We start from the raw sequence: 12900 nt of genomic DNA, 5'->3' as shown, positions 1-12900 counted from the left end.
TGGAGAAGGCGCTGCAGGCTGCTTCTGCTGCTTTGGTGTTTCCTGGACACACTGAGATCATGTGAGGGATGTGTGCTTGTGTAATGAAGCCCCTGTGCCCTAAAACGCCCGGGATCACCGGTCTAAATGACATCCGTCGCCCTCGCATCTGCACTAATGAAGCCCCTGTGCCCTAAAACGCCCGGGATCACCGGTCTAAATGATGCCCGTCGCCCTCACATCTGCAGTAATGAAGCCCCTGTGCTCTAAAACACCCGGGATCACCGGTCTAAATGATGCCCGTCGCCCTCGCATCTGCACTAATGAAGCCCCTGTGCCCTAAAACGCCCGGAATCACCGGTCTAAATGACCCGTCGCCCTCACATCTGCAGTAATGAAGCCCCTGTGCTCTAAAACGCCCGGGATCACCGGTCTAAATGATGCCCGTCGCCCTCACATCTGCAGTAATGAAGCCCCTGTGCTCTAAAACACCCGGGATCACCGGTCTAAATGATGCCCGTCGCCCTCGCATCTGCACTAATGAAGCCCCTGTGCCCTAAAACGCCCGGGATCACCGGTCTAAATGACCCGTCGCCCTCACATCTGCAGTAATGAAGCCCCTGTGCCCTAAAACGCCCGGAATCACCGGTCTAAATGACCCGTCGCCCTCACATCTGCAGTAATGAAGCCCCTGTGCTCTAAAACACCCGGGATCACCGGTCTAAATGATGCCCGTCGCCCTCGCATCTGCACTAATGAAGCCCCTGTGCCCTAAAACGCCCGGAATCACCGGTCTAAATGACCCGTCGCCCTCACATCTGCAGTAATGAAGCCCCTGTGCCCTAAAACACCCGGGATCACCGGTCTAAATGACCCGTCGCCCTCACATCTGCAGTAATGAAGCCCCTGTGCCCTAAAACACCCGGGATCACCGGTCTAAATGACCCGTCGCCCTCACATCTGCAGTAATGGAGCCCCTGTGCCCTAAAACACCCGGGATCACCGGTCTAAATGACCCGTCGCCCTCACATCTGCAGTAATGAAGCCCCTGTGCCCTAAAACACCCGGGATCACCGGTCTAAATGACCCGTCGCCCTCACATCTGCAGTAATGAAGCCCCTGTGCCCTAAAACACCCGGGATCACCGGTCTAAATGATCCATCGCCCTCACATCTGCAGTAATGGAGCCCCTGTGCCCTAAAACACCCGGGATCACCGGTCTAAATGACCCCTGTCGCCCTCGCATCTGCACTAATGAAGCCCCTGTGCCCTAAAACACCCAGGTTCACCGGTCTAAATGACCCGTCGCCCTCACATCTGCAGTAATGAAGCCCCTGTGCCCTAAAACACCCGGGATCACCGGTCTAAATGACCCGTCGCCCTCACATCTGCAGTAATGAAGCCCCTGTGCCCTAAAACACCCGGGATCACCGGTCTAAATGACCCGTCGCCCTCACATCTGCAGTAATGAAGCCCCTGTGCCCTAAAACGCCCTGGATCACCGGTCTAAATGATCCGTCGCCCTCACATCTGCAGTAATGGAGCCCCTGTGCCCTAAAACACCCAGGATCACCGGTCTAAATGACCCCCGTCGCCCTCGCATCTGCACTAATGAAGCCCCTGTGCCCTAAAACACCCAGGATCACCGGTCTAAATGACCCGTCGCCCTCACATCTGCAGTAATGAAGCCCCTGTGCCCTAAAACACCCGGGATCACCGGTCTAAATGACCCCCGTCGCCCTCGCATCTGCAGTAATGAAGCCCCTGTGCCCTAAAACACCCAGGTTCACCGGTCTAAATGACCCCCGTCGCCCTCACATCTGCAGTAATGAAGCCCCTGTGCCCTAAAACGCCCGGGATCACCGGTCTAAATGATCCGTCGCCCTCACATCTGCACTAATGAAGCCCCTGTGCCCTAAAACACCCAGGATCACCGGTCTAAATGACCCGTCGCCCTCACATCTGCAGTAATGAAGCCCCTGTGCCCTAAAACGCCCGGGATCACCGGTCTAAATGACCCGTCGCCCTCACATCTGCAGTAATGAAGCCCCTGTGCCCTAAAACGCCCGGGATCACCGGTCTAAATGACCCGTCGCCCTCACATCTGCAGTAATGAAGCCCCTGTGCCCTAAAACACCCAGGATCACCGGTCTAAATGACCCGTCGCCCTCACATCTGCAGTAATGAAGCCCCTGTGCCCTAAAACACCCGGGTTCACCGGTCTAAATGACCCGTCGCCCTCACATCTGCAGTAATGAAGCCCCTGTGCCCTAAAACACCCGGGATCACCGGTCTAAATGACCCGTCGCCCTCACATCTGCAGTAATGAAGCCCCTGTGCCCTAAAACACCCGGGATCACCGGTCTAAATGACCCGTCGCCCTCGCATCTGCAGTAATGAAGCCCCTGTGCCCTAAAACACCCGGGATCACCGGTCTAAATGACCCCCGTCGCCCTCACATCTGCACTAATGAAGCCCCTGTGCCCTAAAACACCCGGGATCACCGGTCTAAATGACCCCCGTCGCCCTCACATCTGCAGTAATGAAGCCCCTGTGCCCTAAAACACCCGGGATCACCGGTCTAAATGACCCCGTCGCCCTCGCATCTGCAGTAATGAAGCCCCTGTGCCCTAAAACACCCGGGATCACCAGTCTAAATGATGCCCGTCGCCCTCGCATCTGCACTAATGAAGCCCCTGTGCCCTAAAACACCCGGGATCACCGGTCTAAATGACCCCCTCGCCCTGGCATCTACAGTAATGAAGCCCCTGTGCCCTAAAACACCCGGGATCACCGGTCTAAATGACCCCTAATATGTGTGTGTCGTGTTAAAGATCAGATATGTTGTTGTTGTTTCCTCTCTCTGGATCAGGGCTCCTTCGTTTGGGTGATGGTTTTGGTTCAGCATTATGTCGGATCAACACTAAAGTAAAACAGATCAATGCAATTTTACTTGATAACAGAGTGCTTTTGACCCGCGATCAGTAATGAATGCCTCAAACAGTCACACATTTATTTCCGGCACCACGTGACTCCTCTCCCCGCCCCCAGAAATCACGTGAACTGTCCCATGACGTCAGCGCCGGAACCCTGCTAAATAAATCCATTCAGCTTTACTATTAACCGTTTCATTGGCGAATCTCAAATTCACTGCAAGAAATTCAGTCACCAAAGGGCCATTTTTATTGTTTGAAAAAAAAAAAAAAAAAAAACTTATATCGGCAGTAACCGATATAAGCATTTGATTATTTTGTGTGTACATAATATATGCCAACATTAATTTTTTTTTTTAAAAAGCGAAACGAAGGACCCAAATCAAAAATTAACACACATTCCTCAAACATACACTGCATCATAATGGTTTATTTTTGCTCCAAACACAATTATCACAATTCTATGACTGACTCACTGCAGACTTTTTTTTTTAAATGAACGTTCATGTCAGCAGACAGCCAACAGATGCATTGTGGGTAAATGGATCCAGTGGGTGCCGAGGATTGTGGGTAAATGGATCCAGTGGGTGCCGAGGATTGTGGGTAAATGAATTCAGTGGGTGCCGAGGATTGTGGGTAAATGAATTCAGCGGGTGCCGAGGATTGTGGGTATGTTGAATCAGTAGGGTCTGAATTTCCTCTGTGCTCTCAGTACAGCGATTCTCTGTTTGTCCTCTTCAAACTTCTTCCTTAGCTCAGCGATATCTGAAACAGATTATTTGGTTTGAGAGCCTCTCAGACACACATCACCCTTCCCTGACTTATTCTCTGAATTATGAGCTTTGACATAAAAAGGCACACAAAAAAAAAAGTTAACGTCTTGCCCCACGGAGATCGAGTCTTGCACCTCCAAGTTAGCCCCTCCCAGTTCGCGTCTTGCCCCTCTGAATTCGCCCCACCGACATCGCGTGTCATCCCTATAAATTCGACCCTCCGAGTACGGGTCTAGCCCCTCCGAGTTTGCGTCTTGCCCCTCCGAGTTCGCCCCTCCGAGATCGCGTCTCGCCCTTTTGAGTTTTGCGTCTCGCCCCTCCGAGTTTGCGTCTTGCCCTCCGAGTTCGCCCCTCCGAGTTCACCCCTCCGAGTTTGGGTCTCGCCCCTCAGAGTTCGCCCCTCCGAGTTTGGGTCTCGCCCCTCAGAGTTCGCCCCTCCGAGTTTGGGTCTCGCCCCTCAGAGTTCGCCCCTCCGAGTTTGGGTCTCGCCCCTCCGAGTTTGGGTCTCGCCCCTACGAGTCGCCCCTCCGAGTTTGGGTCTCGCCCCTACGAGTCGCCCCTCCGAGTTTGGGTCTCGCCCCTCCGAGTTTGGGTCTCGCTCCTACGAGTCGCCCCTCCAAGTTTGGGTCTCGCCCCTACGAGTTTGGGTCTCGCCCCTACGAGTTCGCCCCTCCGAGTTTGGGTCTCGCCCCTCAGAGTCGCCCCTCCAAGTTTGGGTCTCGCCCCTCCAAGTTTGGGTCTCGCCCCTCCAAGTTTGGGTCTCGCCCCTCCAAGTTTGGGTCTCGCCCCTACGAGTCGCCCCTCCGAGTTTGGGTCTCGCCCCTACGAGTCGCCCCTCCGAGTTTGGGTCTCGCCCCTACGAGTCGCCCCTCCGAGTTTGGGTCTCGCCCCTCCGAGTTTGGGTCTCGCCCCTCTGAATTCGGGTCTCGCCCTCCGAGTTAGTGTCTCGGCCCTCTGAGTTCCCCCCCCCTCCGAGTTCGGGTCTCGCCCCTACGAGTTTGGGTCTCGCCCCTCAGAGTTCGCCCCTCCGAGTTTGGGTCTCGCCCCTCAGTCGCCCCTCCGAGTTTGGGTCTCGCCCCTACGAGTCGCCCCTCCGAGTTTGGGTCTCGCCCCTCCGAGTTTGGGTCTCGCCCCTCAGAGTTCGCACCTCCGAGTTTGGGTCTCGCCCCTCAGAGTCGCCCCTCCGAGTTTGGGTCTCGCCCCTACGAGTTAGTGTCTCGCCCCTCCGAGTTCCCCCCCCTCCAAGTTCGCAGATCTGAGATTGTGCCTCAATGCTCCGAGATCGCATATTGCATTTGTGTCTCACCACTCTGAATAAACATTTAGAGAATTTCACAAGTTTTTTTTATTATATATAATAATAGACTTCTTTTAGCTTGACGCAAGAAGACAGCAAAGTTCAGGTAGCAGACTCGTACACTAGTGTATCCATCTTCTCGCTTCTAAATTCGCATCTCGCCCCTCCAAGTTCTCGCCACTCCGAGTTTGCTCAGTTTCCGCCTTGACGCCCAGAATTTACATTTAGTGTAATATAATAAAATACTTCTTGTAGCTTGGTGCATGGAGACAGTGATTATCAGGGAGCAGACTCGTACACTAATTCACTATCTTACAGTCTTAACGCATGCATGAATGTGGCGTCGAGTTGCAGATCGTCTCAAGACTCACGTTCTTTCTGCGTGTTTCTGTGCTGCCACGTGTAGAAGTTCAGCAGCTCCTTGCGCTCGCTCTTCTTCTTCTCCCTCTTGAGCATCCTCTCATTGGCTGTCTCGCTGTGTGGGCGGACCTTCACGCCGCGGCTGCTCTTCGTCACCTTCACCCAACCCTCCTCATCCTCCTGCTGCTGCTCCGCCTCCTGGTTCTGACGCTCCGCCTCCTGTCAGGAAAGATTATGAATAATTCATGAGCTGTAGCTCTGTGTATGTGTGTGTTTGGGTGTGTGTGTGTGTGTCTCACCTCCTCCTTCTGTCTATCATAATTATTCATGAACTGATCGATGTCCTGCTGTAGTGATGAAGCTTTGATCAGTGAGTCTGAGTACTGCTGGATCCACTCTAGACACACACACATAGATCATCAGTATCATCATATCTTCATCACACACACCATCATCATCATCATCATCATATCTTCATCACACACACCACCATCATCATCATATCTTCATCACCATCATCATCAGTATCATCACACACACACTCACTGTGGATGCCGGTCCTGACGGGTCTCTCAGCTGTAGAGACGACGAGCGGGACGTTCTCCGGGTGCCGTTTAGCTGCGTTCACTGCAGATGCGTGTTTGAAGACGATGTATGCCACCCTGAAACACTACACATACACACACACACACACACACACACACAGTATATCATCATGAGTACATGCTGTGCGATCACGTTCAGTGATGTGTCAGCTGCTCTAGTGGCTGTGAAGGGGTCACCTGTCTGAGTGTGTCTGTGAAGTGTCTGGACACCCCGCTGTGGCTCGTCTCTGACGCTCCTGGTCTCTCCTTCAGCTCCACGGACTGGACAGACCCGAAACGGCTGAACACCTCTGTCAGAACACTCTAGAAACACACAGCACATGGGTTCAGTGCCCAGAGAGAAACACACAGCACACGGGTTCAGAGCCCAGAGAGAAACACACAGCACACAAGGACACGGGTTCAGTGCCCAAAGAGAAACACACAGCACACAAGGACACGGGTTCAGTGCCCAAAGAGATACACACAGCACACAAGGACACGGGTTCAGTGCCCAAAGAGATACACACAGCACACAAGGACACGGGTTCAGTCCCCAAAGAGAAACACAGCACACAAGGACACGGGTTCAGTGCCCAGAGAGAAACACAGCACACAAGGACACTGGTTCAGTGCTCAAAGAGAAACACACAGCACACAAGGACACGGGTTCAGTGCCCAAAGAGATACACACAGCACACAAGGACACGGGTTCAGTGCCCAAAGAGAAACACACAGCACACAAGGACACGGGTTCAGTGCCCAAAGAGAAACACAGCACACAAGGACACGGGTTCAGTGCCCAAAGAGATACACACAGCACACAAGGACACGGGTTCAGTGCCCAGAGAGAAACACACAGCACACAAGGACACGGGTTCAGTGCCCAAAGAGATACACACAGCACACAAGGACACGGGTTCAGTGCCCAAAGAGATACACACAGCACACAAGGACACGGGTTCAGTGCCCAAGAGAAACACACAGCACACAAGGACACGGGTTCAGTGCCCAAAGAGAAACACAGCACACAAGGACACGGGTTCAGTGCCCAAAGAGATACACACAGCACACAAGGACACGGGTTCAGTGCCCAGAGAGAAACACACAGCACACAAGGACACGGGTTCAGTGCCCAAAGAGATACACACAGCACACAAGGACACGGGTTCAGTGCCCAAAGAGATACACACAGCACACAAGGACACGGGTTCAGTGCCCAAAGAGAAACACACAGCACACAAGGACACGGGTTCAGTGCCCAAAGAGATACACACAGCACACAAGGACCACGGGTTCAGTGCCCAAAGAGAAACACACAGCACACAAGGACACGGGTTCAGTGCCCAAAGAGAAACACACAGCACACAAGGACACGGGTTCAGTGCCCAAAGAGATACACACAGCACACAAGGACACGGGTTCAGTGCCCAAAGAGAAACACACAGCACACAAGGACACGGGTTCAGTGCCCAAAGAGATACACACAGCACACAAGGACACGGGTTCAGTGCCCAAAGAGAAACACACAGCACACAAGGACACGGGTTCAGTGCCCAAAGAGATACACACAGCACACAAGGACACGGGTTCAGTGCCCAAAGAGAAACACACAGCACACAAGGACACGGGTTCAGTGCCCAAAGAGAAACACACAGCACACAAGGACACGGGTTCAGTGCCCAAAGAGATACACACAGCACACAAGGACACGGGTTCAGTGCCCAAAGAGAAACACACAGCACACAAGGACACGGGTTCAGTGCCCAAAGAGATACACACAGCACACAAGGACACGGGTTCAGTGCCCAAAGAGATACACACAGCACACAAGGACACGGGTTCAGTGCCCAAAGAGATACACACAGCACACAAGGACACGGGTTCAGTGCCCAAAGAGATACACACAGCACACAAGGACACGGGTTCAGTGCCCAAAGAGAAACACACAGCACACAAGGACACGGGTTCAGTGCCCAAAGAGAAACACACAGCACACAAGGACACGGGTTCAGTGCCCAAAGAGATACACACAGCACACAAGGACACGGGTTCAGTGCCCAAAGAGATACACACAGCACACAAGGACACGGGTTCAGTGCCCAAAGAGATACACACAGCACACAAGGACACGGGTTCAGTGCTCAAAGAGAAACACACAGCACACAAGGACACGGGTTCAGTGCCCAGAGAGATACACACAGCACACAAGGACACTGGTTCAGTGCCCAGAGAGAAACACACAGCACACAAGGACACTGGTTCAGTGCCCAGAGAGATACACACAGCACACAAGGACACGGGTTCAGTGCCCAGAGAGATACACACAGCACACAAGGACACGGGTTCAGTGCCCAGAGAGATACACACAGCACACAAGGACACGGGTTCAGTGCCCAGAGAGATACACACAGCACACAAGGACACTGGTTCAGTGCCCAGAGAGATACACACAGCACACAAGGACACGGGTTCAGTGCCCAGAGAGATACACACAGCACACAAGGACACTGGTTCAGTGCCCAGAGAGATACACACAGCACACAAGGACACTGGTTCAGTGCCCAGAGAGATACACACAGCACACAAGGACACGGGTTCAGTGCCCAGAGAGATACACACAGCACACAAGGACACTGGTTCAGTGCCCAGAGAGAAACACACAGCACACAAGGACACGGGTTCAGTGCCCAAAGAGATACACACAGCACACAAGGACACGGGTTCAGTGCTCAAAGAGATACACACAGCACACAAGGACACTGGTTCAGTGCTCAAAGAGAAACACACAGCACACAAGGACACGGGTTCAGTGCCCAGAGAGATACACACAGCACACAAGGACACTGGTTCAGTGCCCAAAGAGAAACACACAGCACACAAGGACACTGGTTCACGGGTTCAGAGAACAAGTGCTGGTCCAGATAATATCAGTAGTCGATTACTCTCCAACTGTGCTGTACAATTAGGCCCGATTTTTTATTATATTTTTAATTTATCCTTGTCTCAACAGAAGGTGCCTAGTCTGTGGACACAGTCTACTATAGTCCCTGTTGGTAAATCTAAGCATCCCAAATCATTAAATGACAAGGCCTATAGCCCTGACTTCATTAGTGATGAAGTCACTGGAAAAACTGATCAAAGCTGAACTGCTGAAAACTACTGAACACCGAATGGATCGCCTGCGGTTCACGTACAGGACCAGGAGAGGTGTTCAGGATGCCACCATAACTCTGTTGAATTACATCTGTAAGCACCTTGACAGTCCAAACAACCATGTCAGATTGATGTTTGTTGATCTTTCATCTGCCTTCAACACTATTCAGCCTCATCTACTAATTCAGAGACTAAGGGATAACTTTGGTCTAGAAGGTAGTATTGTTGGCTGGATCTTGGACTGTCTTACAGGCAGAACGCAAAGAGTAAGAGTAAATGGCAAATTTCCTGATCTATCTGTAACATCTACTGGTTCACCACAAGGGTGCGTTCTTTCTCCTTTGCTGTACATATTGTACACAAATGACTCTTGTAGTAGTTTTGAAAACCGTCATATATTGAAGTTTGCGGATGACACAGTCATAGTGAGCCTGTTGAATAGCACTGAAACTTCGCATGGTCCTGTGATTGATTACTTTTTAAAATGGTGTCAGGAATCTTTTTTTATCCTTAAACGTTTTAAAGACAAAAGATATGTGCATTGATTTTAGACGTGCTCAGCCTTCCCCTGACACTAGTGACTGATGGTCAGACAGTCGAATCGGTAGAGTCTTATAACTACTTAGGCACTTTCCTCGATAACAAGCTGACATTTAAGAAAAATACTGACTCGATCCATAAGAAAAGCCAGCAGCGTTTTTTTGTCTTAGAAAACTATCTAAATTCCAGGTTGACTCTACTTTGATGATTTTGTTTTATCGTTCTTTTATTGAGTCTATTATTACGTTCTCCTTTGTTTGTTGGTTTCAATCCTTGAGGGTAAAAGAGGGGAACTTACTGAACAAGGTTGTTAGCGTCAGTAGTAAAATTATAGGGCTTTCACAAGAAACTTTACAGGATCTCTACGAAAAACAGCTCTTTAAGAAAGCAAACTCTATCTTGACTGACTTCTCTCATCCTTTATATCTACAGTTTCAGTTTTTACCATCAGGTTCATTGCTCATTATTTTTTATTTGATCAGAACGTGCATTATATTTATTTAATTTTTTATTATACTGTGTATTTGTGTTTGTAAGTTTGTGTGCTCCTATGCTGTAAAACTAATTGCCCCACTGGGGGACAAATAAAGGTATTGAACTTGAATCTCAGGATTCTCTGTAATTGGCAAACAAAGTTAAATCTTTTTTTATTTTTCTTACTCAAATTATTCTAATACAATAATCTTAATCTCCAAACTGTTTTAGATAGTTCTGCTTTGCTTCTTATGCTTTTCTAAAAAAAAGTGTTTGATTGTGCTCCATTCTCGACACACACGCAAGGATCATGAACACATTTCCTGCAACACAACACAGCAGCACAGGTTACAGTTCACTGGAGTGAGCCTGTTTCATGTTTTATGGACGCAACATATTTCAACGTCTGTTAACAAAAATTAAAACTTAAATATTAGTAGTTACATTTTTCAGGTGTACGCTAAAATAAAATGATATAGGCTTAATGTCGACCGTTTTTTTACATTTTTATATATATATATATATATATATATATATATATATATTATATATATATATATATATATATATATATATATATATATATATATATATTTTGGTGGGTCGTGAAATTGATTTCACTTGTCTAGGTGGGTCATGGAATGGAAAAGTTTGGGAAACACTTGTCCAGATCAAGGGTTTTTAAAGGGGGACATTTTAGAGAATAATAATAATACAATTATTACTAAATAGAAAATTAAAATTTAAAATAAATTTTAAAAAATAAAAATTAGTAAAATAAATAACTTATATGAAAAGTATTGAGTGTGTGTCTGTGTGAGTTATAGTAGTGTGTGTGTGTGTAAGAGACTGACCTCCGTGCAGTACGGAGGGACGTTGAGCACGAACAGTGTTCGGTCCAGTGGTCGGTTCGTGCTGGACTCCGCTCGGACCCGGTGCTCTTTAACACACAGCTGATGAAGAGCAGCATGAGCGTCATCCTCACTGAACCTCAGCGACAGCACTGCGCACACACATACATACACACACATACACACATCATATTACAGCTCAAAGACACGACACAACGCGCAACTGTGTCATCTTCCGTGATTACCGGATAAAGGAACAGATTTCTAGACGTTACTGAAACACAAACAGATGTTAACTTTACCACTGAAGCCTCCGGGAATGACGCGCGCGTGTTGATCTGCAGACGGCGCCATCTTGGTTTACCCGCGTCACCGGAAACAGAAACGCAATGGCTGCTGGGAACTATAGTTATTCTAGTGAATATATCTCCACAAGAATTGAATAATAAGGAATTGGGTGAAATATGAGCATAAATAAGTTTATCAGACGGGTGCCCTGTTCACTTTTCTATCAAATAAAACCAACCAGGCTGTATTTTCAGCATCATTCCTCCAGTCTTCAGTGTCACATGATCTTCAGAAATCATGAAAAGATAATTTACTGCTCAAGAAACATTTCTGATTATTATCAATGTTGAACAGTTTTTAATACATTCTATTTTTCAGGATTCACAGATGAATAGAAAGTTCAATAGAGCAGCATTTATTTGAAATACTACTACTGTTTCAGCTATTAAAATAGTTTTGTATAGAATAGCAAAGTGATGATATTTAGTTTCGTTTTTTTTTAAGTTAATTTAGAAGAATGTTAGGAAGATTTTTGTTCATTACATGTAAGTTTTAGTTTTTTAAGTAATGACCAAGCATCTAGCGGCAGACAGTGAGTCTATGTTTGATCAGTTTAGTCTTCTCAAATCATCACGACTTGCCCAAAATAAAATCTATAGCTATAGAACAGTTCAAGCATATGACAATGTTAAAATGTTAGACCCAGATAAACGTGCGCTTTATTCAATAGTTTGTGTCAGGACATGGAGACGACCGCATGATCATTTCCATGTTTTCATTGGATACGCCATCATTTTTGCTCATAAAGGTAACAGTAATACATCATTCGTAACTGTAAAGGGTCTACTTTTATTTGTATGCAGTCACAATATCAACAAAACTTTGTGCTTTTATAAAAATAAAGAAAACAAATATGATCTGATGTTTACAACTGCAACTAGGGGTTAAGTGTCTTGTTCAGGGACACATTGGTGTCTCACAGTGGATTCGAACCCAGCTCTCTCACACCAAAGGCATGTGTCTTATCCACTGCACCAACACCACCCTATGTGCTTGAACAGGAGCACTTCACAAAAAGTATGCATTTCTTAAAGGTGGGTGTAATGAAGAGATGGAGAGCACTGCACATGAACTTTTAGCTCATTGTTTGTCATTTTCCCGAAGTATTGTGATGTTTTACTAACTCTCTAACTGCTCATCTGTGCTAATGTGTGCGTGTAGGCGATGTATAATGTTTATAATAGCCTATATTCATCATAACAGTATTTCATAAATGAGGCGATCTGTAGAATACACATGTCCCGAGGCCCAGATGGACTCTGTGTGTCGGACATGTCCTGATTACTGACCTCTACTCTGTTACATCACACACTCTTTATCTGTCACTTCTGATGTAATGCGTCAGTTTGAGCTGAACAGTGATCTCAAACCTGTGAATGATAGTGTAACGTGAACACATCTCACAGAAGACTGAACAATAAAGAGAGCAAACACAGCTGAGTATAAACTAAGACCTTTACTGAAGAGAAGAGAGAACAGGGTCACAGAAACAGTGTTAAAAGACAAAAGATAACAGAAACAGGAGCTGGTGCGCCCCTAGAAGCTCACGTGGTGTGTGTGTGTGTGTGTGTGTGTGTCAGATCTTGATGCGGAAGGCGGTGGCGT

General features: G+C 48.1%; 2 protein-coding genes across 3 annotated transcripts in view; both read right to left on the bottom strand.

Annotated features, from left to right (window-relative positions):
* Positions 1–3322: 3322 nt before the first annotated feature.
* Positions 3323–11354, bottom strand: LOC113055380 (ribosomal RNA-processing protein 7 homolog A-like). The gene is made up of 7 exons (XM_026221659.1): positions 11250–11354; positions 10951–11099; positions 6125–6250; positions 5889–6012; positions 5642–5739; positions 5354–5561; positions 3323–3677 (listed from the first exon to the last, which is right to left on the bottom strand). The coding sequence occupies exons 1-7, from the start codon at positions 11299–11301 to the stop codon at positions 3592–3594; spliced, it is 843 nt and encodes a 280-aa protein (XP_026077444.1). The 5' UTR covers positions 11302–11354; the 3' UTR covers positions 3323–3591.
* A 1378-nt stretch (positions 11355–12732) lies between these two features.
* LOC113055160 (polymerase delta-interacting protein 3-like) overlaps positions 12733–12900 on the bottom strand; it is a 4800-nt gene continuing 4632 nt past the window's right edge. For both annotated transcript variants that reach the window (XM_026221189.1, XM_026221197.1), the window contains exon 10: positions 12733–12900. This exon is cut by the window's right edge and continues 161 nt beyond it. In XM_026221189.1, coding sequence (XP_026076974.1) covers positions 12872–12900 — 29 coding nt within the window. In that variant the 3' untranslated portion in view covers positions 12733–12871.

Source organism: Carassius auratus, chromosome 3, assembly GCF_003368295.1.
Source record: "Carassius auratus strain Wakin chromosome 3, ASM336829v1, whole genome shotgun sequence".
Taxonomy (NCBI): domain Eukaryota; kingdom Metazoa; phylum Chordata; class Actinopteri; order Cypriniformes; family Cyprinidae; genus Carassius; species Carassius auratus.
The sequence above is the reverse complement of the archived record's forward strand: the minus strand, read 5'-3'. Positions and strand labels throughout refer to the sequence as shown.